The 23,636-nt window shown below is 37.7% G+C and overlaps 2 protein-coding genes across 5 annotated transcripts; one reads left to right on the forward strand and one right to left on the reverse strand.

The window, feature by feature from the left end:
• On the reverse strand, window positions 215-4,445 carry LOC18776110 (protein TIFY 6B). 3 transcript variants are annotated; one of them, XM_020563766.1, is made up of 7 exons: window positions 3,636-4,445; window positions 2,091-2,281; window positions 1,581-1,801; window positions 1,369-1,459; window positions 952-1,285; window positions 751-811; window positions 215-633 (listed from the first exon to the last, which is right to left on the reverse strand). In XM_020563766.1, the coding sequence occupies exons 1-7, from the start codon at window positions 3,718-3,720 to the stop codon at window positions 510-512; spliced, it is 1,107 nt and encodes a 368-aa protein (XP_020419355.1). In that variant the 5' UTR covers window positions 3,721-4,445; the 3' UTR covers window positions 215-509. The 3 variants fall into 3 exon arrangements, with proteins under 3 accessions (XP_020419355.1, XP_020419356.1, XP_007209282.1); XM_020563767.1 differs by having other exon boundaries at window positions 1,581-1,735; window positions 3,636-4,442; XM_007209220.2 differs by having other exon boundaries at window positions 1,581-1,738; window positions 3,636-4,442.
• On the forward strand, window positions 13,951-23,351 carry LOC18776148 (probable serine/threonine protein kinase IREH1). 2 transcript variants are annotated; one of them, XM_007211117.2, is made up of 17 exons: window positions 13,951-14,992; window positions 15,566-15,630; window positions 15,744-15,926; window positions 16,021-17,397; window positions 17,885-18,057; window positions 18,264-18,501; window positions 19,117-19,209; window positions 19,292-19,432; window positions 19,526-19,618; window positions 20,101-20,305; window positions 20,706-20,791; window positions 20,939-21,024; window positions 21,687-21,738; window positions 21,833-21,889; window positions 21,988-22,161; window positions 22,275-22,352; window positions 22,754-23,351. In XM_007211117.2, exons 1-17 carry the CDS (start codon window positions 14,254-14,256, stop codon window positions 22,835-22,837), a joined length of 3,924 nt encoding a protein of 1,307 aa, XP_007211179.1. In that variant the 5' UTR covers window positions 13,951-14,253; the 3' UTR covers window positions 22,838-23,351. The 2 variants fall into 2 exon arrangements, with proteins under 2 accessions (XP_007211179.1, XP_020419207.1); XM_020563618.1 differs by lacking the exons at window positions 20,939-21,024; window positions 21,687-21,738; window positions 21,833-21,889; ... (1 more) ...; window positions 22,275-22,352; window positions 22,754-23,351 and having other exon boundaries at window positions 14,023-14,992; window positions 20,101-20,332.

The raw sequence follows: 23,636 nt of genomic DNA on the forward strand, positions 1-23,636 counted from the left end.
TAAAACTAATGTTGTTCATGTATCAGTCCAAATATTTGATGGCTGACGTGCAGCACTTTAGAAGACAGCGCCTGTATAAATTTTAGGGATTATTAGATGTTAAAATTATTGAACTTATATGTTGCAATATGAAACTCTGCTTGAAACGATCAAACCCATGTCTCCAATCATAAGAGCAAATGGAATTCCACGGTCTGCATTGCAGATGCACAACTTAAGCAAAATGATATTGAGTTCCCTTTCATTAATGTCAATTGGTACAACATATCAATACAAAAACACGATCATCAGAATTGTGCTTCCGATGTAAAAACAATCATTTTTACAACACTTGAACCATATTTATATATATCTATCTATCATATTTATCTAAATCTCCAGGTCAAAAATTTATCTTACAACAAGTACAAGAAGTAATTGTCAAATAGTGATCAGTGCCAACATCGCTGAAGCGCAGTTGGAAACTTTGTTATTTCTTCCCTTCGGCTACAGCCACCCGTCGTAAGGGGCTAATTTATAGCTTGAGGAGGGCAAGAACCAGAAGAGTTGAAAGAGAAACTCAGACCATCAGATCCAGGTGTGCTACACTCTGGAGATTTTTTGCTGACATTGTATGGCAATGTGGTCATCATCCTATATGCACACAAAAAATCAATAAGCAAAGCATTAATGATGTTATAAATTTCTCAGCATCTGTATATGTCAATTTAAGCATATAGACTGGAGGGAGAAATAACCCTTCAAAGTTACCTCTCCTTGCGCTTCTCAAAGAATCTAGCCAAGGATGCTTTGCGTGCTTGAGGCACTGGTACTGCGAGCAAACACAGAAATAGATTTTTATTCAAGCTGTTATTTTACAAATTCAATGAGAAAAAAGAACAAAAGGTGCATATATATCCCCCATATAACAGTAGCAGTAGCATACATAAAAGAAAATACACAAAGGTATACCTGCTGGAATCAGGTTTGTCATGGCAGATCCCACTGAACTGACTACTTTAGAAGCCTCTGAGTGGTCAATAGGAGATGCTGAAGTTCCTACAGGTTTCACTATAGCTAATTCATTGGTGCTGCTAAATGCTCCTCCAGAGTGAGAACTAGCATGTGAAGTCACGGAAAGATGGCTTGGAAGCCCAGAGATTGTAGATGTAATATGGGCCTGGTTCCTGAAAACACCATCGCCTGGGGAAGGTCTAGGGATGGGTGCCGGCACTTGAGCTATGGTAGGTGCCTTACAGTGAGTTGGAGAAGGTCCATTTCCAGCCAGCAACATAATAGCCTGGGCCTAAGTAGAGAAACAAAGAAATCATAAACAAAAAGTTCAACCTAAAATTTAATGTAGTGAACAGAAGAATAAATGTAAGATACCTTCTCAGGAGATATATCATCATAAACATTCACAGAACCAGCATAAAAGATGGTTAATTGAGCAGGCGCCCCAGAAGATTTGGATCCATTCCTACATAAGAAACTCAACTTAGCCTCTAGGATTCTTCAACCATACTTGTGATTCAATACATGTTGCGCAATTTCATTTGCTAAAAAGCAGTTATACATGAAAATGGTCTGTTTTAAAGTACCTGAGATCAGCGGTACCAACTAGGGAACTTTTAGAAGGAAGAAGAGATACAGGGGCCACAACTGGAACTCCTCCAAGTGGTTGCAGTTTTGTGGTAGAACTAAAACCAATCGGAATCCTTTGGTCTTGAGAGTGATGCACTGAATGTGCATCAAACTGCTGCACAGGAGAGACTGTCATTGCATAATGGTTTCCAGCTTGCTTATCAAGAGTGAAATTTTTCTACAAAATTAAAAAATTGTGCAAAAGATGTAGGCAAATGAAGGTCATACAGAACCAAAACATATGCACTAAGAAGGAGCCTACGTCAAAGCAATTTTAAATCAAAAAAAGGATTCAAATTTCACTTGCGTTTCTTCAGTAAAACAGATAAGTAAGAATACTTTTCTCAAGTCCAAAATACTGAGACCAAGTTACGGATAATTTCAGATAATTTCACCTTCTTTAAGAATAAAGCTTTGTTAGTAAGACTTAAAAGGAAAAGAGATTCAGAAAGTAGGAGAAGAAATACCTGGATAACACCAGAGAATGGCTTCTGGCTGAAGTGAAAAGCATCAGCAGTTGATATAGTCATAAATGCAGATGTATCATGAACAGTTTTTCTTGACCCACCTTCTTGGGGAGCCTTGAAAGACAGGAATTGTGGAAGTGCAGAAACCTTGTTTGAAAATGACCACTGCATCCCTGAACTTCTTGGTAGCGCTGCAAAATCAATAAGAGTGGATCATCAGACCAAGTCGTTTGAACTTTGAACAAACAAATTCTTCATTGTGTTGATGATTGCTCAAAGTACCTCAGAAATAAAAACAGTAATATGGTAAGTATTAGGTTAAATGGCTCTGCAAATAGATGCCAACAAGAAACATATTTTTCTTGGAATGTAGTTATAGTAAATATATATATTCTCAACATGTACGTATGTTCATTACAGCTGTCAAACTAAGATGAATGTATATAAATATACATTTAGGCATTAACACAAAGAATCTTTAATAAAGAAATCACTATAAACGATAATATGAATACAGCCATGTCTAATATGCACATTGTCAACTTACGTTATTTTCTAAATAGATGAAGAAGAGAGAAATGACAACCAATGACCTTAAAGAAGTAGAAAAATCCTTGAACATTTAAAATCCTAGCTTCAGAACATTTGTGCTGCACGCTTGTGTTGTGATAAGAAAGAAGCCATACACTGTAAGGTATTATGATAAGTCTACTTTTTTTTATATCAGGTATTTTATTATAAATGTTGGTAGCATCTGGCCAGGCAGTAACTAACTATGCACCAAAGCAGATTTGAGAACAATATAAAATTCAGAACTCCACAAGTCCATGTTATAAAATAAAATATAAAAAAAGAATTGTTCAATTAGATTGCTTTATTAAATTCGGCTACTATAATATAAATAAATGTTTCTCATTGCATAAGTGTTTTTTTTTTTTCTATCCAAAAAAAAAATTTGCATAAGTTTTTTTAATTATAAATGTTGTACCACCTGCCGAGCCTTGTTTAGTGCAGCAATTGTTTAATATGTGAGCCAACGTGACACATTGCTCCTTTAATACATGACATCTCATATAGTCATAGAGTCTTAGAGTCATAGAGTCATAGGCATGTGAGGTAAAAAAATACATTATCTTGCCTAACCCAACAATCTAAAATGTGGAGAAAATATTTGAACATAAATTTTTTTATTAAAAAAACTAAAAACTAAAGGCACATTGTATTGTAGTATGTTACCAAAAAAGAGTGTAAAATTAAAGACAACTAAACCCATGTTATGTTCCTATGAATACAGTATAACTCCACAAGTCAACACAGTTACACAGCAATCAGCTGCCCCAAGTTACCCTTTATGTATAAACCTACCATAAACTGATAAAAAAAACACTGTTATTCCTTTAAATCAGTGTTTATCCTTACTTAGCAAGATGATGTTTTTTATTTTTATCAGGATCAGGAAAGTGGGGGGATAAGAAAACAAAATACAAACTCAAAATTCCAATTCCAAAACAGTGAATTTCATCCTCAAAACCAATAAAAGCAAACCTGAATTCTTGGCTTCTTCATTGGCCTCCTCTTTCACAGTCAGGTTGCCATTCTTTGAACTCAAACCCAAAAAATCCCTCTCCATTAATTCCAATCTTTTAGCTAAATTACACGCCAACAACAAGAAATGAACGTCCAAACCCTTGAAGCCCAACCACCGCAAAAAGAAGAGCTCTTTTCGTTGAATCTCAGAAACCAACAAGAACGAAAACCTTAACTTCCAATACTAGAAAGCTGCCGCTTTTTCTTTAGGGAGATGAGAGCATAGAGCTAGTAAAGAAGAGAAGCACATGTGACATGGCTGGCTGAGAGCTCTTAAATTACAACCTCCAGTAGCTCTGACCTCTCTCTGTCTTTCCTGGTCCGTCGGATTGTAAAGATCGTCTTTTTGTGCGGGGTGGTGACCGGCTAGTCCGGTCGGAGACCGAGAGTTGCCACTTGTAGACCACGTGCGGCGCCAAACTTGGGCCTTCGATGCCTCGCAGCTGGTTTAGGATTGACGAGTGACGCTGTGCGCGACACGTGCCATGAAGTTTTAATTTCTTTTATTTTTTATAAAATTTAATATTTTTCTGTCTTTTTTAATGACGTTGGGTGGGCTGCTTATGTGGGTGAGTTTAAGGAGAAACAGAATTTACGTTTTGCTATCTCGAATTAATAATACAATGACACGTAAAAAAAATTATTATATATATCATTACGTATTTAGTTAGGATAGCACAAAATGGTATCTCCATTATGTGAGAGTTTCTCTTCTTAAGAGGATAAAGAGGGAAACTACGTCTTTTCTAACTCAAGTGGAACATTTAAATTTGAAGGAGCAATCACATACGGCCACGTGTGAACTTTTGTTTGGGCATTACAATGATTTTTTATTTTCAGCACTACTATAATGAAATTTTAGAATTTTCTTTTTCTTTTACCTCATATCCGTAGATACTACGGTTATCTTTTAAAGGGCGGAAATGATAATGATATTAACATGACTAACGAATATTATTAGGGTGTTCGTTGAATTGGCTCAGGCCTTTAATGTACTTCCAAGTGGTTCTGAGTTTAAACCCCATAATAACTGTGTGTGTGAGTTCATAACTTTGACAATAACAAAAAAATCACTAATCGAGAAAGAAACCCTAGCCATAAAGAAACAAATAGAATTTTGTTTATTCAATATCAAACATGAAAGAATGCATATATTTATATTTGGAGATTACTTTATAGTTTTGGATAAATACATACGTGTCTCTTTCTCTCATAATTCGATCCTTTTCATGTGGTCCTAAATTGACACACTTTGTGAATCACATTACATTAATATAAAGGTGGGCATGTGGATGGCATGAGAAAAAAGCCAAACGCTATATTCTATAAAATAGCTACTTGTGGAACACATTTGTCCTTTCATTGTAAAAATCCAAAACATATTTAATTGGACTCTCCACCAATGGTAACATGGAATCTTGTGTCCTTTTTTTTTTTGACAATTAATATAATTAATGATCTGAAAAAAGGCTTGAAGAAGGTACGCATTCTGCATGTCAACTTGTGCCTAAAAATAATAATTAGCTTTGAAAATCCATGGTGAGTGAGTCTTTCGCTTTAACCTTTTGTCCAACGGATTAATAATTGATTCATTTATTTTAAATTGAGAGAGAGTTGAACTCTTTTTAAGAAACTTTTTTAAACTATTAGATTAATATCCAACGGTGAGTAACCACAATCTCTTGGACTCCTGTGGTCCAAGAGATCAAGACTGTATATATATATATATATATATATTTTAAACAAGAGGAATAATTAAGAAAAATGAAATGATAATCTTGATATTATATTCTTGAAGTCTTGGACCATGTCTCATGGCCCACGCAGCCCAATTCACCCGACCTGTACCACGCCTGGACAAAAATAGGCCGACCCAACTTAATGGATACATCTGACCACAATTCCTATTAAGAAAAACGTAGGTACACTAAAAGGAGGGCTAGGAATGATGGAGATTGCAAATGGGCAAATTTAGCCCAACTCGTTCTTAAATGGGCCTTTGTTTAATTTAGTATGTTAACCATGTGGTGACTCGGGTTTAGCATTTGTTCATATCTCTCATATTTGGGTTTTGGATAGTATTGGCTGTTTTTAGTGCTAAGTTATATACACTTTTATGGTGCTTATTATCTATATATATAAAGCAAAAGGCAGAGAATGGTGAAACATTCAAAATACCAGAAAATGCCCTTGGTTAATGCAAACATTAAGAATTAAAATTATTAATCAAATGAGGATAATATGGTAAATTCACAATTTTTCATATTAAAAAAATTAAAATTAAAAGAAAATTCAGATAATGGATCCTATTTTTATGGAACACAACTATCCATTATCTTTTTAATTCTAAAATAAATTTAAATTTAAAAAAAAAAAAAAAAGCCTCTCGCAGGTGCAGAAGCGCGTGCAAAGAGGCTAGTTTTAATAAAGTATCTATTTCAACAAAAATACAAAATAAAAAAAATCACAAGCGTTGACTTTTATCCACACCTGATAGGCAATTGAAACGCAATCTTAGGATTGGATCCAAGACTAACCTAAGAAAATGAAACGTTAGATTTCCTCCCATTGGGTTTTCAATTCTTATAGTAGGTTCAGGGTCAGGGTTCGAGGATTGCGAATAATTTTGGAACAAGTTTGGAAGATAGGTTGTTTGGTTCGACACTTGACATTTAGAGTTTGGAACATCCTTAGCTTCCAAACTCATCATTACTTGTTCCAAAACCATTATCAAGCCTCAAACCCAAACCCTAAACTTATTGGGCACTTAGGACGACATCTTCATTTTGCTTTCTTCAATACTCGATCCAGTCTTCTTTTTCTAATGACACGTGCTATGTATTTGAATCTAATATTAGCTTATAGCCATAAAAGTTTGACCGTAACTCGTACATCCTATCAAACATGAATTTGACTTCTTTTTCATTCTAAAATACAGAGCCATTCTCTAGTCCGTTATCTGTAGTTTTCCTTTCTTGTTTCTTCTGGCCGTCAATATTTAGTTTGAAACTTTGAAACTATGCTGCAAAACCTACTTAGGAGTTAGAATTATTTCATGAAAATAAATAGACCATCCGAACAAACCTGTTACTTAAGAAAATCGTGTCAACGGGATATATTCCAGTGAAAAAAGACATTGACTTGGTGACAGATTCGAAATTCCCATTGCATCTTGATGTGTGTGTGTGTGTGTGTGTGAGAGAGAGAAACGCTAGAATAAGTTGTCTTAACATGATAGATTTTAGAAATTATAAAATAAGTTGTCTACGTGTGCATATCTACATATCTAGCCATTAACTGATGCTATATGGTGATCATAAGAGCATATGTAATGGTTGTTCAATATTTCAATGCATTAGTTTAATAAGTTTATCTTCTTTGGCATCTATTGAATTGAATTGCAATTTTACTTGGAATGATACCATTCAATAGTTTCAGATCAATAATTATATAAACTTACACATCTTTTTACATACTCAAATAAAATAAGAAGGATAAATTTAATAACACTAAAATTGTACCATTGCAATATTCTCAAATAGATCTTTAAAAAGAGACCAATTTTGAATATATTTGAAAAATATATATTTTTTGATTGATTTATTTTTTCTATTGCATTAAACTATTAAACAACCATTCCAGATGCTCTTAACAACATAGTGCATTAATTGCTAGATTTTTTTTCATTTTTTATTGGCATGTGGGTCTCAGGTTAGCGAGTTCATTATATAGCACCCTCTATTTCAATTGTATCTATTATAATGAACTAAATCACACAATTGCAAGTGAAATTTTACTATTTTAATTCAATTTTATGTAATAAAATTACATTAATCTTAACCATTGCAGATGCTCTAAATACACTGGGAATATACATAGACCATTAATTGTAGGAGTAACATACTTTATTTGAAAAAATAAATTTCAAACTGGAAAAAGAAAAACCCCAAAAAATTAGAGTATGTTGTTTGTTGTAAAAAGTCTTGATATGGAGCCCACACAACTATTCATTACTGTTCATTACTGTTCATTTGGCGGCTTTGATAGAGTTTGTCTGTCACGGGTGAACAGTGATGAATAGTGATGAATAGTGATTATTTCAGCCTATAAATAAGAAGAGAAACGGAAAGAAGAAGAAAGAAGAAAAAGAGAAAGAAAGAGAAAGAAAGAAAAGAGAGAAGAGAAAGCAGAGAGAAATTCTCCTAGAGAGAAAATTCAGTGAGCCACATATGTTGTAAACACTAAAGTTGTAACCATATTATTTTTATAGTGAAAGGTTACTGCTGCTGCTCTCCGAGGACGTAGGCATAGCCGAACCTCGTTAAAAGCTGTGTCTTATCTATTCTACGTGCAGCTCAATATCCGCATATATTCCAGGTTATTTTATAACACGTTATCAGCACGATAGTCTCTCCTTTTATTTATGAAAATTTTTCAACTCAACACTATATAATATACTATATCTATCTGCTTCTCTATTACTAACCATTAACAAAAATGGACCCTTGGTAATACTAAACATATTATCAGTGGGAGACCGTTACTAATACTAATTTTTTCTTATTTTATTCGGTGGTGGTTTTAACCCCACATTTAATTTTATTTAAAGTATGGTGCGAGTTTATCGTCCATACCAGCAAATTCATAACACTTTACTTTTATCTTCAATTAATATACCTGAATAATGAGGACCTGAAATTCATATTAATAAGTGGCTTAATATTCAATTAATATACCTGAATAATAAGGACCTGAAATTCCTATTAATAAGTGGCTTAATATTCAATTAATATACCTGAATAATGAGGACCTGAAATTCCTATTAATAAGTGGCTTAATATTCCAGATCTCGAGCCTAAAGTTTTGGATGGCAAATTTGGCAAAACTAGAGTTTGCTGCCTTGGACCTTTCCGGGGACAACTATTTATCATGGGTCCTGGATGCCAAAATTCATCTACGAGCCAATGGCCTCGGACAAACAATTGTATATGAGAATGATGCTTCGCCTGAAGAGATGCGAAGGCCATGATTTTTCTTCGCCGCCACATCCATGAAGCGCTGAAGAGCGAATATGTGGTGGTTGATGAACAGTTGGTTCTGTGGAAAGCTATAGGTGAAAGATACGATCACCAGAAGACGATGACTCTCCCAAGAGCTAGATACGAATGGACCCACTTGAGATTTCAAGATTTCAAGTCAGTGTCCGAGTATAACTCTGCTATGCACAGAATTACCTCATTAATGAGGCTATGTGGGGAAAATATATCTGAGGAGGATATGCTCGAAAAAACTCTGAGCACTTTTCATGCTTCAAATGTCCTCCTTCAACAGCAATACAGACATAGCAGTTTCAAGAAGTACTCGGAACTTGTATCTTGCCTCTTGTTAGCTGAGCAGAATAATGAACTCTTATTAAAGAATCACCAATCTCGCCCATCGGGCTCAGCACCACTTCCTGAAATAAATGCTGCATCTCAGGAAGTGAATGCCACTTCATCTCGTGGCAGTATCCACAGACGTGGCGAGGGGGCAAGCGTGGTCACTGGCAAGGAAGTAGAAAAAATCATGGTGCTCGTTCAGAGGGCTTAGGTCCAAGGAGCGGTCCATCCATGAATGGCAAAAATGCATCCCGTAATAAGGGAAAGGCACAGATGAGCCATGTGCCTAGAAATGTCGAAAGCCCTTGTCACAAATGTGGTGCAAGGGGACATTGGATGCGCGCATGTCGTACGCCCAGGCATTTGGCGGATCTCTATCAAGCTTCACTTAAGAACAGGAAAGTGGAGATAAATTACATTGATCATGCTCCGCCAGCCACAAATGGCTCATCAGAAATATCACGTAAGCTAAACAAGACGCATCTAGATGTTTCTGATTTTGTTACTGAAAAAGGGAATGAAGGTTATGAGTCCGAATTAGATTAAATTCCTTAATGTACTATTTGTATTAGCTGAAGTGTTGTTTAAATTTCAATCCAATAAAAGTGGTAATGTTGTCTTCTTTATTAAGTCCGAATTAGATTAAATTCCTTAATGTACTATTTGTATTAGCTGAAGTGTTGTTTAAATAAAAGTGGTAATGTTGTCTTCTTTATATATTCCAGCTCATTTTACTTATTTGGTGGCATGGATGTAAATTATGGATGCCCTCAAAACAAAGGCTATGGCAGAGATATTTGTCTCGCAGACAGCGCAACTACTCATACGATCTTTCAAGATCGGAAGTATTTCTCAAAATTAATGCTTACAAAAGCAAAGGTAACAACCATATCAGGTCCTGCAGATCTGATCGAAGGTTCAGGAATAGCCCAAATTATGTTACCGAATGGAACAATATTGTCCATTCCAGATGCTTTGTATTCATCTAACTCCAGAAGGAATCTGTTGAGTTTCAAAGATATACGTTTGAATGGCTACCATGTTGAAACAAAGAAAGAGGAAAACATGGAATATCTTTGTATTACCTCCAGTGATACCCAAAAGCGTATACTGGAAAAGCTTTGTGAGCTCTCATCAGGGTTGTATTACACAACCATACGGACAATTGAGGCACATAGTGTCATGGACCAAGAGTCTACTGACTCAAATGCTTTTAAGCTTTGGCATGACAGATTGGGTCATCCTGGATCCACCATGATGCTCATGATCATCACCAACTCTAAAGGACATCCCTTGTTGACTAAACACATTATGTTATCCAGCGACATCTTTTGCCAAGCTTGTTCACAAGGGAAGTTGGTGATCAGACCATCACAACCAAAGGTTGATGTTGAGTCTCCATCATTTTTGCAGAGAATTCAAGGGGACATTTGTGGACCCATTCATCCCCCATGTGGACCATTTCGGTACTTTATGGTCTTGGTGGACGCATCTACCCGATGGTCACATGTTTGTCTTTTATCTACTCGGAATATGGCATTTGCTAGGCTTTTGGCTCAGATAATTAAATTACGAGCCCAATTCCCAGATTATCCCATTAAGTCAATCAGACTCGATAATGCTGGTGAATTTACATCTCAGACTTTTGATGACTACTGCATGTCATTAGGCATTGATATTGAACATCCTGTTCCCCATGTGCATACTCAAAATGGCTTGGCAGAAGCTTTAATTAAACGCCTTCAATTGATAGCACGCACTTTGCTAATGAAAACAAAGTTGCCAGTTTCTGCTTGGGGATATGCCATTTTACATGCAGCATCGCTTGTGCGATTGAGGCCAGTCGCCAATAATCAAGGTTCTCCAATACAACTCGTATTGGGAAATCAACCAAACATTTCACATTTAAGAATTTTTGGGTGTGCGGTATATGTGCCTATTGCACCATCGCAACGTACTAAGATGGGCCCTCAACGCAGATTGGGAATTTATGTTGGTGTTGATTCACCATCTATCATCAGATACTTGGAACCCCTGACGGGTGATATTTTTACCGCACGATTTGCGGATTGTGATTTTAATGAGACAATCTTCCCACCTTTAGGTGGAGAAAAATCTGTGTCTAAAGAACAAGGCAAACTCATTCCTGAAAAACGACATGAATTATCCTGGAATGTATCCACATTGTCTCATCTCGATCCTCATACTGCTCAACGCGAAAACGAAGTGAGAAGGATCGTTCACCTCCAAAGTATTGCAAATCAGATGCCAGATGCATTTAATGATGCAACAAAGGTGACAAAATCTCATATCCCAGCTGCAAATGCACCCGCACGGATTGATGTCCATAATGGACAAAGCAATGTGCCAGCAAATGGTTCATCTGCTGCACACCTAAAACGTGGCAGACCACTAGGTTCAAAGGATTCAGTTCCTCGAAAGAGGAAGTTGATGGACAAAATGAATCCAAATGAAATAAATAGAGAGCCCACAATTCATAATTCAAATGCCCCCAAAGAGGGACAAGTACTTCTTGACAAGGAAAACGTCATTGGTGAAACAAGTGCCCCTGGAGTGGCAACCGTACCTGAAAGTCAAGAAATCTCCATAAATTATACGTCCACTAATGAATTGTGGAGTAGAAATGAGATGATCATCGATGATATATTTGCATTCTCAGTGGCTGCTGAAATCATAAAAGATGATGATATTGAACCGCGCTCTATTAATGAATGTACACAGAGGCAAGATTGGCCCAAGTGGAAGGATGCAATCCAGGCAGAATTAAATTCTTTGGAAAAGAGAAGTGTTTTTGGACATATTAGTCCAACTCCACCCAATGTGAACCCTGTAGGTTACAAGTGGGTATTTACAAGAAAGCGCAATGAGAAAAATGAGATCTCAAGGTATAAAGCGCGACTCGTTGCGCAAGGTTTTTCACAAAGGCCTGGAATTGATTATATGGAAACGTACTCTCCAGTAATGGACACAATTACATTCCGTTACCTAATAAGTTTGGCGGTTTCAGAAAAACTTGAAATGAGACTCATGGATGTCATTACCGCATATTTGTATGGAGAATTGGATACAGATATATACATGAAAGTTCCAGAAGGATTCAGGTTGCCTGAAGCTGCCAGAAACAAACCACGGGGCATGTTCTCGGTTAAATTGAGAAGATCATTATATGGGCTAAAACAATCTGGACGAATGTGGTACAATCGTCTCAGTAAGTATTTACTGAAGGAAGGATACACAAATGATCCTGTTTGCCCATGTGTGTTTATTAAGAAATCAAAGTCTGGATTTGCGATAGTGGCAGTATATGTCGACGACATGAATCTAATTGGAACTTCTGCAGAGCTTCAAAAGACTGTTGATTATCTCAAACGTGAGTTTGAGATGAAGGATCTTGGAAAGACAAAATATTGTCTTGGCTTGCAGATTGAGCACAGTGCTAATGGAATTTTGGTGCATCAATCAACTTATACTGAGAAAGTATTGAAACGGTTTGGCATGGATAAAGCCCATCCACTTAGCACTCCAATGGTCGTTCGATCGCTTGACACTAAGAAAGACCCATATCGTCCAAAAGGGAATGATGAAATGGTCCTTGGTCCAGAAGTACCATATCTTAGTGTAATAGGAGCTTTATTGTACCTAGCACAATGTACCAGACCAGACATATCATTCTCAGTAAATCTGTTAGCAAGGTACAGTTCTGCTCCAACAAGGCGACACTGGACCGGCATCAAACATGTTCTACGATACCTTCGTGGGACAACAGACATGGGGTTATTCTATTCCAGTAAATCGACCAACGCCTAGAGTATTATTGGTTATGCTGATGCAGGATATCTCTCTGATCCACATCAAGGACGATTACAGACTGGGTATGTATTTACATGTGGAGGAACTGCGATCTCATGACGCTCAACAAAACAAACATTAGTGGCCACATCTTCCAATCACTCAGAAATACTTGCCCTCCATGAAGCCAGTCGTGAATGCGTTTGGTTAAGATCGGTAATCCATCACATCCGAAGCACATGTGCTCTACCCTCAACAACAGACACTCCAACAATTCTGAATGAGGACAATGCAGCTTGTATTGCTCAGATCACAGGAAGATATATCAAGGGTGACAGGACCAAACACATATCACCAAAGTTTTTCTATACACATGAGCTCCAGAAGAGTCAAGAAATCAAAGTCAGACAAATCCGCTCAAGTGATAACCTGACAGATCTCTTCACTAAATCATTGCAGAAATATACATTCCAAAAGTTAGTACATGGCATCGGATTACGACAACTCTGCAAGCAATCAAGTTGGAGCATGCAAAATCAGGGGGAGCATTCAAAGAGTCCTCTAACATAGGACATATGCACGTTGTACTCTTTTTCCTTCGCTTAGATTTTCCCACTGGGTTTTTCCAAGCAAGGTTTTAATGAGGCAACCAATCTAGGGACATGTGGTCTCCAAGGGGGAGTGTTGTAAAAAGTCTTGATATGGAGCCCACACAACTATTCATTACTGTTCATTTGGCGGCTTTGATAGAGTTTGTCTGTCACGGGTGAACAGTGATGAATAGTGATTATTTCAGCCTATAAATAAGAAGAGAAACGGAAAGAAGAAGAAAGAAGAAAAAGAGAAAGAAAGAGAAAGAAAGAAAAGAGAGAAGAGAAAGCAGAGAGAAATTCTCCTTGAGAGAAAATTCAGTGAGCCACATATGTTGTAAACACTAAAGTTGTAACCATATTATTTTTATAGTGAAAGGTTACTGCTGCTGCTCTCCGAGGACGTAGGCATAGCCGAACCTCGTTAAAAGCTGTGTCTTATCTATTCTACGTGCAGCTCAATATCCGCATATATTCCAGGTTATTTTATAACATTGTTAACGTTTTAATTAAGTTTGAAATTAGGATTCGGTATTATAACACGGGGACGCATTTAAGGCGCTATATCCACGGCTTGTGACGCTTTCGACTCGAGTCACATTCTCTTCGTTGCAGCTTCAACCCCTTTCTTCTCTTACATTCAAATTATCGATATCCATTTCCGAACTTCCAACAACTTTACCTTCCTTCTCTCTCTCTCTAAAAGCAGCCCTATGCTTCCATGCTAGGGCTGCATCAATTTCACAAGCCCTAGAAATCTCTCTCTGTGTTTCTCACACACCTATAGAAACGGTCACAATGGTGTTCAAGGGGAGGTTCTTCTCCTCCAAGAAATCTGACTCCTCCAACAGTCCCGATGGCTCTAACAACAGCCCGCGATCTTTGGGCTCCAACTCCCCGATCAGATCCGATAAGAAGAAATCCAAATCCGCATCCAAAGACGACCCGCAAGGCCCGACTACCAGTTCCGGCGGAGCCTTCGGTACTGGTAGCGCGAGTCGCCAAACGCTAGTCAAAGACGGGTCAAAGAAGAAGGAGACCAAGGGCAAAGAGAGTCAAGCTCAGCTTAAAACGCCGTCAAAGTCTGGCTCAACTGCCGCGACTTCGACTCCGAAGAAGTCGTCTACATCGGCATCGGCATCGGCGGCGGCGGCGGCGGAGCCAGCAGCTTCGGTGTCTCCCATTCTGGCTTCGTCTCTCGGGTTGAATAGAATAAAGACGAGATCGGGGCCGTTGCCGCAGGAGAGCTTTTTTGGGTTTAGGGGCGACAAAGGATCGTCTCTGGGTTCGAGTAATTTGTCCAGACCGGGCGCTGTCGGTGATGGGAGTTTAGGGTCGGGAAGTGGGGGGAAGAAGAAGGAGGCTGGGAGCCAGAGTAGGATTGGGTTCAATGAGAATTTGGCAAATGGGAGTTGGGTTGATAATGGCAGTAATTCGGATGCTATGTCAACTGGTAGCGTGCCTTCGAGAGACCAGAGCCCCAACATGCTGGCACCGTCGCGGCTACAGAACGGCGGCGAATCCTCAGCGGAAGCTGGTATGATTTTGAGCAATTATGCAATGCTTGCTGTTTTATAAGTTGTGCTAATTTAGTTTATGTCCTGAGGTGTGGTTAAGGCTATTGGTCGTGTTTTAAGCTTAGAGATGAGACGTGTTGAACTCCAAATAAAACTAGTAAATGTTTGTAAATTTATTTTAGCTAGAAAATGGTAGTATTTTGAGCTTAGGAGTCACATGGTCTTGAAATTTTTTGTCAAGCAATCAAGTATAGTACAGTAGACAAACATGACGGCTAGTTTAACGTGCCATGGTGTAATGGGTGAAGCATGGCTCCTGTTCAAGTAGGCGTCCCCTTCCACAAGAGGAAGAGCTTAACGTATTGATCCATTGTTCTTCCCAACATTTAGTTTAAGCTTAAGAAAACATGGACCATATGTGTGGTTATGTGTAGTGACCTTATCTCATTCTTCATGAATTGATACCAGAATGCATTTGGTCTTTTATGAAAATCACTGAAATTTTTGTACACCTTCATTTTTCAATAATGAGTGAGATGCCTGTTATGTTTTTCCCTTGTAATGGCTTTTGATACCTCAATCATCCTTAACAGGGAGAAACATATCATCCTGGGGTCACTCTGGAGGCTTAAGAAGTTCGGATGTATGTACACCAGAGGTACTAGTATAATTAATTTTATTTATTCTCCGTGTATTTTCTTGTTTCTAGCTGTTCCATATTCTATTATATCCTGTCGTAATGTGTTTGTGATTGATATTTTACTTCAATAGACTGCATATGATTGTGAAAATCCCAAGGAGTCCGAATCTCCTCGCTTTCAAGCAATCCTCCGTTTAACGAGTGCACCAAGAAAGAGGTTTCCTGCCGATATAAAAAGTTTTTCCCATGAACTGAATTCAAAAGGTGTACGACCTTTCCCATTTTGGAAGCCTCGAGGCTTGAACAACCTAGAGGTATTTATGTCTTCCTCTTGTATTATATTTTTATGCGGAGATGAATCTGAACTAGGAAGTTTGGCCTGTTTGTAATAATGTTTCTAATATGCAGGAAATCTTGGTTGTCATTCGGGCAAAGTTTGACAAAGCAAAGGAAGAAGTGAACTCTGATCTGGCTATATTTGCAGCAGATTTAGTTGGAATTCTTGAGAAAAATGCAGATAATCATCCAGAGTGGCAGGAAACCCTTGAGGATTTGCTGGTTTTGGCTCGAAGTTGTGCAATGACATCATCTGGAGAGTTTTGGCTTCAGTGTGAAGGCATAGTTCAGGAATTGGATGATAGACGCCAAGAACTTCCTCCGGGTATGCTGAAGCAACTTCACACTCGAATGCTTTTCATACTCACAAGGTGTACTAGGTTGCTGCAGTTCCACAAGGAAAGCGGATTGGCTGAGGATGAACAAGTTTTCCAGCTTCGTCAATCAAGAATTCTGCGCTCTGCAGATAAAAGAATTCCTCCAGGTCTGGCAAAGGATCCAAAGAGTTCAACTGTTAATAAGGTCTCTAAAGCAGCTTCAGCTAGGAAATCTTACAGTCAGGAGCAAAGCGGCATGGAATGGAAGAGAGACCATGTTATACAACCGGGAAATTTATTTTCACCTCCTGCCGATCAACCCTCTAAGAATTTGGACTCTCCTGCTAGTAGGGACCGGATGACATCTTGGAAAAAATTTCCGTCTCCAGTTGGAAAAAGCATGAAAGAAAATGCCGAATTGAAGGACCAGAGTGATGGTAAGATTGAACTTTTGAAAGCTTCAGACAACAGGAGAGGGACTTCTGACATTGATTTGACTACTGTGAAGCCACCTGAGCCTTCTGCCAAGGATTCTCATGAACATTCTTCCAAGCACCAACACAAACCTTCTTGGGGTTGGGGAAATCTACAGAATGTATCTGACGAGAGTTCTATGATTTGTCGTATCTGTGAGGAGGAGGTTCCAACTGCAAATGTGGAAGACCATTCAAGAATTTGTGCGATTGCTGATCGATGCGATCAGAAGGGTATAAGTGTCAACGAGCGTCTTGTCAGAATTTCCGAAACCCTTGAAAAAATGATGGAGTCCTTTGCTCAAAAGGATAGCCAGCATGGCGTAGGAAGTCCAGACGTTGCCAAAGTATCTAATTCGAGTGTGACTGAAGAATCTGACGTTCTATCTCCAAAACTGAGTGACTGGTCCCACAGAGGCTCTGAAGACATGCTTGATTGTTTTCCTGAAGCTGATAATTCAGCTTTTATGGATGATCTGAAAGGTCTACCTTCCATGTCATGTAGAACTCGTTTTGGTCCAAAGTCTGATCAAGGAATGACAACATCATCTGCAGGAAGCATGACTCCTAGGTCTCCGTTATTGACACCAAGGGCCAGTCAGATTGACTTGCTCCTTGCAGGCAAGGCTTCTTTCTCTGAGCAAGATGATCTTCCTCAGGTATCTCATTTCTCTATTTTATTTTATGAATATTTCTTTGCTCTGGGGGTTGGCCCAGAACATGCTCATGATACTTGGGATTTAGTGAAATGACATTTGAATATCAATTTAAAACATGAGCTATCATCATTGTCAAATTCAACATGCAACGGAAACATCTTACTGTCTTCTCCAAGTCCTAAGATTTTAGGAAGATGAAAATTAGTTACCTCAATTATTGCGCACCAGCTTCTCCAGATTATGTGTGTCTGCACATGATGAAGTGGGGATGTATACAAACATGTGTGTCTCTACATATGTCAGGTGTGCAATGTACCATCCATAGAAAACTGAAGAAGTGATATATGCTTCAAAGTAGCTTGAGACTTGGATGTTATTTTAGCATGTGTCTTTCTGGCCTTGGTGCTGTGCTTACTGATACCCAATTTTGTATCAAAGTCTTATTTTTGTTAATGCTATTAAAGATAACTCCATTTGGTTGATGCAGATGAATGAACTTTCTGATATTGCCCGTTGTGTAGCAAATACACCTTTGGATGATGATCGCTCCATGCCGTATCTACTGACTTGTCTTGAAGACTTGAGAGTTGTTATAGACCGCAGAAAGTTTGATGCACTTACTGTGGAAACATTTGGGGCACGCATTGAGAAGCTGATCCGGTGGGTACTTGCTGCTATGTTTCTTGGTTTTTACAAGCTTCAAGCCTTCAACTAAAGTGTTCATTAATATACCTTGAACTATGGTATCTATATTTCTCATGGAAAGTCTTTTTAAACACTTAATTGGGAAATCTTGAAAACTAAGTGCAACTTTTGCAGTTCCTTTTTCTAATTAATTTTACAATGTGGTAATGTTGATACTCTAGGGAAAAGTATTTGCAGCTTTGTGAGTTAGTGGAAGATGAAAAGGTTGATATAACGAGTACCATAATTGATGAAGAAGCTCCTCTAGAAGATGACGTGGTTCGTACAAGCCCTATACATTTTTCCAAGGACCGGACGTCTATAGATGACTTTGAGATTATCAAACCGATAAGTCGTGGGGCATTTGGACGAGTTTTCTTAGCTAAAAAGAGAACAACAGGGGATCTTTTCGCGATTAAGGTACGTATAATTACACGTGATTTTTGGCTTATCTTGTTACTCTATTTCTCTGTTAGTTTGATCAAGGTTCCTGTTATGTCTTCAATATCATTTTCCATGACCAAGTTTTTGCTTTTAGTTATTTTCTGTGATTTATTCATTTTATGCTCAACTTTTTCCTGCCTATATTTTTCTTTATTTACAATCTTCAGAAGGTGGAATTTTATCTCACTTAACTTCTCCAGAAAATTAGATAAAGGCTTACTAATTTACACCCAGTCTTCTGCATTCTTTTTATTTGGATAGCTTCCCTCTCCTCTTTCTATCTATATATTTTTTTTCCTTTGAACTCGTGGAAGATTCTGTGGAATAGCATAGGTCAGTTTAAAGCAGTATACAGTTTTAATTTTGGTCAGAAGCTGTATCCACATTTTTGTAATAAGTACCATACTTGATGAAAAGGATGCTACTTTGGACAGACACCTTATTTGTCTTTCTTTTCTGTCTTAATAAAATTTAATCTTTCCCTCCCCACCTGCACCCCAAAAACAGATAATTCTTTTTTTGTTTGGGGTTGCTTTTGTCATGTCTTTCATGAAGAGGATTTGTTCACTCTTAGTGTACCGTTTGTAACAGGTTCTTAAAAAGGCTGATATGATCCGTAAGAATGCTGTTGAAAGCATATTAGCAGAACGTGACATCTTGATTTCTGTCCGCAATCCTTTCGTGGTGAGCAGGTGTTCTAGCAAAGTGTTTTACCTTGCGTTGAGAAACATTTGTTTCATTCTAACGAGAACTTGAACTGTATCAGGTTCGCTTCTTCTATTCTTTTACTTGTCGTGAAAACTTGTATCTTGTGATGGAGTATTTGAATGGAGGAGATCTATACTCATTGTTGAGAAATTTAGGCTGCTTAGATGAGGAGGTTGCTCGTGTATATATAGCTGAAGTGGTATGGGCTTGCATCTTCTTCAGAAATATATTTGCTGACATTGCTGTGCAAGTTTTAATCTGACGTCCTGTTTATCTATGTTTGATTTTGCAGGTGCTTGCTTTAGAATATTTACATTCACTTCGTGTGGTTCATCGTGATTTGAAGCCTGACAATTTGTTAATTGCTCATGACGGCCATGTTAAGGTATCTATTTATTTTATTTATATATCTTTATTACTATTTTTCCTTGTTTTGTTGCCATTTTTGACCGATGCCTGGGGTGGAAATTTCAGTGCCAATACAGTAGTAGTTCTGATATAGTTGGGTTTTCCAGTTGAAGTAGGATAGTGAAATTTGAACATCCATCTCTAATAGAGCTGGTGATTGGTAAAACATGGTTCGGCTTTAGTTATATGCATATTTTGGGTTCAAGAAAAATGAAACTTATTGTACCATTTTCAAATATTTCACATTAGATTTAGAGAACTAGCATTTCCATATGCGCATGTGAGATTGTACTCAACAATTTTCTTTCTTTACTTCAAAAGTACATAATTTCAGTAGTTTGTGGGTTGGAAAATATTCAAATTGTGCAGCAGTTAATTAGGAGTTATGGAAGTGGATTGTTATCGCCTTTCACCACCCCTCTCCCCAAAGATTTAACTTTTTGTATTCCATCTGAGCAGTTGACAGACTTTGGGCTTTCAAAGGTTGGTCTCATCAACAGCACTGATGATTTATCTGGTCCAGCAGTTAGTAGCACATCCCTACTCGGAGAAGATGAACACGAATTATCTCTGTCTGAGCAACAGCGAGAAAGCCGAAAGAAACGTTCTGCTGTCGGTACACCTGACTATTTGGCACCAGAGATACTTTTAGGAACAGGACATGGTTCGTATAGCCTTTTCTAAGTTTAAGGTGCTATTATTTTCTTTATTTTGTCTTTGAACTCTTCAACTTTAGGTTAACCTTCAACATCAACAAAGAAATATTAATTAGAAAAAAATGTTAAGCTATGTGATAGAATATTTAAATAATTATTTATTAGTACTGGTTAGTCTGTCATGGAAGCTGAATCAAGGATTTAAGGGGAGCCAACCATAATGATCTTGTTTTATCCCTTCTCCCAAACATCTAGCTGTTCTCTTATTTGGTTTATCCCTAATTCAGTATTTAAGGGCACATCCATTATGCTCTTGTGTTTTTTCCAAACACCTTTCTGTTTCCCTTATTGGGGGTCAGTTAATTCCGTGATAAGATTAACAAGCTGCTACTGTTCTATGGTCCACAGGTGCAACTGCAGATTGGTGGTCAGTTGGTGTCATTTTATTTGAATTGATCGTTGGTATTCCACCCTTCAATGCAGAGCATCCTCAGGTTAATACCTTGCTTCTAAAATATATTATAATGCATGGGCTTTGTGTTTGCTTTTTGTAAGGCAGAAAGTTTTTGTGATTTCGTGGTTTGATTGAGTTCTAACTCTGTGGCGGCTGTTTTAACCTTTTTTTATTTGTTTTCTTGAAGACTATATTTGACAATATTCTCAACTGTAATATACCTTGGCCTCGGCCTGGAGAGATGAGCCCTGAAGCACGGGATCTTATTGATCAGTAAGTGAATCATTATGTTGTTGCTTTAAAAGATATGTTTTGTTTTTGCTAAGCCAAGGAGGGATGGAAATATGTGTTTCCATTGAATTCCATGGAAGTTGACCATTGGTCAATCTGTGTGTTGACCAAAAACTATCAGAGGGATGTAGCAGACTGGAATTAAGACCCATCAATTAGCCAATTGGTTGCAATATTATGGTCTAGTTTTAAAATACTGATGATAACATTCTTGAACTTCTCTATAGTTCTACTTCAAGTTATGAGCCTGTCAACTAGAGTTTCAGTCCACAGAAAGTCTGAACTTTTAATACCATTTTGCATCAAATTTGTGAATTTTTTTTTATGACGTGTAGCCTTGAAAACTGATCTTAGATTTAGTCTGATTTCCAGTTTAAGGTCCATCCTTTTATGAATATTCACTCAGTAAGGCTGCATTATTTTCCTGCACAAGTTCACCAAATAAATTCTCAAACGTGGAAATGCATCAGCACATGTTCGCCAGTTTTATATATATCTTTATGTATGTACATATAGTTTTTCTTTTTTTCTTATTTGAACTTTTAAAATGGAATAAATTTCCTTATGAAATGCCATATGAATGTCTGGTGAAAGTATCTAGCTAAAATGTTTGTCTAGTTGATGCTAATACAACTAGTTTCTAGGTTATTGACAGAAGATCCTAATCAGAGACTTGGAGCTAGAGGAGCATCAGAGGTATTTCTGAGTTTTTATTTGAGTTTCATTTTTTTTAGTGCCTGATCTTCAAAACCTCTTAGATAAACTAATGGCACTCCAATTTATGATACAGGTGAAGCAGCATCCATTCTTTAAAGATATCAACTGGGACACACTTGCCAGGCAGAAGGTGTGATACATCATAGTCATAAATCATAAACATGATGATGCAGATTTTTCATCTTCGGTTAGATTGACACCACCTCGTTATGACTTCACTCCTTGCAGGCTGCGTTTGTTCCCACCTCAGAGAGTGCACTGGATACTAGTTACTTCACCAGTCGTTACTCATGGAATCCTTCAGATGAACATGTTTATCCAACTAGCGAACTTGACGATTCCAGTGATTCTGATAGCCTAAGTGGCTGCAGCAGTTGCTTGAGCAACCGTCATGAGGAAGTGGTACATGATTCCCATAAACTAACGCGTTTAACAAACAATGAGAATAGATTTTATACCACAGTTACATATAATTTGATGCACTGACGTGATCTTGGGCAATTGTTCATTGACAGGGTGACGAATGCGGGGGCCTCACAGAGTTCGAGTCTGGCTCTTCTATCAATTACTCTTTCAGTAATTTCTCATTTAAGGTATTTCTTACAGTTATTTTCTTTTACTATCTCTAAAATGACCACTCAAGGTGCTTATATTGTCATTGGGTTTGATTTTATCTCTAATCTTTTATTGTTGACCTTTATAGAATGTGAACCTTTACTGTTCTAAAGTCTTCATGCATAGGGTGTGTTGAGATGCAATTTGAGCACACTGTTTATTCCATGTTGAATGATAGCCCGCCCTTGGTCATTAAAAAAAAGAAGGCATTTCCGTGTAATTGAAGTTATCTTTGCTTTTTTATTTGAATTTTTTTATTTAAAGGTTTACTCTCTCTCTTTCATGTTTTGCTGATTTGTTTTTCCTACTACTTTGCATGGATCTATTTTTGTTTCTTTTGAAACCTTTCTTACTATTTGTTCTTTTGATTGTGGTTCAGAATCTCTCCCAGCTTGCATCAATCAACTATGATCTGCTTTCAAAGGGTTTTAAGGATGATCCATCAGGGAATCCCAGTGGATAGCAACTTGCTCCTACTTGTCAAAAGCTGGGGTTGGGGTTTTGGCACTCAATTGATTTGGGCGTATTTTTGGGGCCTAATCACCTCTTTGTTGTTTTGTATACCCTGTACATATATGAGCTTCAAAATTTGTGGTTATCAATTTTTTGCTTTTATAGTATGTGCAGTTAAGCAATTTGAGTGATGAATTTGCACTTGCAGAGATGGAAGAAATCAGAAAACTCAAAATGCTGAAACTAGTTTTGGATGTGCTCTTTCTTCATATAGGTAACGTGTGTTCGCACCGTGGCGGCGTCAATTTCACCTTCAGAGTAGTAGTCTTTTGTATCTTGATGACTTTGACGTAACCTAATTAATATAGCCCGTGTCAGTTGATGATCTTTGTCATGAGCTGAACTGTTGGTTTCTCCATGGCAATGTGAAAACATCTCCATCCCATCCTTTTCTTTTCCAATCGCACCATGTAACTTTAACTTCTTTTACTCAAAATTTTGACCCCATGTACAGTGTTTTTCAATTGCAAGTTATATAAGATGTTGGAAAATCATATGTACAGTGTTTTTCAAGTGCAAATTATATAAGATGGAAAATCATCTTTTTTGAAAATGTTTCTTTTCAAACACACGCAGAGACAGGATCCAAATTTCGATCCTTTGTGCTGTGGGTACACTGAGCCTTCGTTAAGCTTTTGGGTTTTGGAGCTTGAGCAAGCATCGAGCAAAGTATTTTTAACTATTTGAGTTACAAGCTCCTTGCAAAATGACTCATCTCAAAATGGACTCGCTAAACTGCTCCCAAATGA

Source organism: Prunus persica, chromosome G5 (genome assembly GCF_000346465.2).
Source record: "Prunus persica cultivar Lovell chromosome G5, Prunus_persica_NCBIv2, whole genome shotgun sequence".
NCBI classification, from domain to species: Eukaryota; Viridiplantae; Streptophyta; class Magnoliopsida; order Rosales; family Rosaceae; genus Prunus; species Prunus persica.

Excerpts from the sequence above, each read along its gene's own strand:
- LOC18776148 (XM_007211117.2), top strand. The coding sequence starts at position 14,254 with ATGGTGTTCAAGGGGAGGTTCTTCTCCTCCAAGAAATCTGACTCCTCC. Across the intron at positions 18,502-19,116 it reads GGGATCTTTTCGCGATTAAG|GTTCTTAAAAAGGCTGATAT; the intron begins GTACGTATAATT and ends CGTTTGTAACAG. Across the intron at positions 20,792-20,938 it reads TCAATGCAGAGCATCCTCAG|ACTATATTTGACAATATTCT; the intron begins GTTAATACCTTG and ends GTTTTCTTGAAG.
- LOC18776110 (XM_020563766.1), bottom strand. The coding sequence starts at position 3,720 with ATGGAGAGGGATTTTTTGGGTTTGAGTTCAAAGAATGGCAACCTGACT. Across the intron at positions 2,282-3,635 it reads TGAAGAAGCCAAGAATTCAG|CGCTACCAAGAAGTTCAGGG; the intron begins GTTTGCTTTTAT and ends TTGATTTTGCAG. Across the intron at positions 1,460-1,580 it reads GTTGGTACCGCTGATCTCAG|GAATGGATCCAAATCTTCTG; the intron begins GTACTTTAAAAC and ends TTTCTTATGTAG.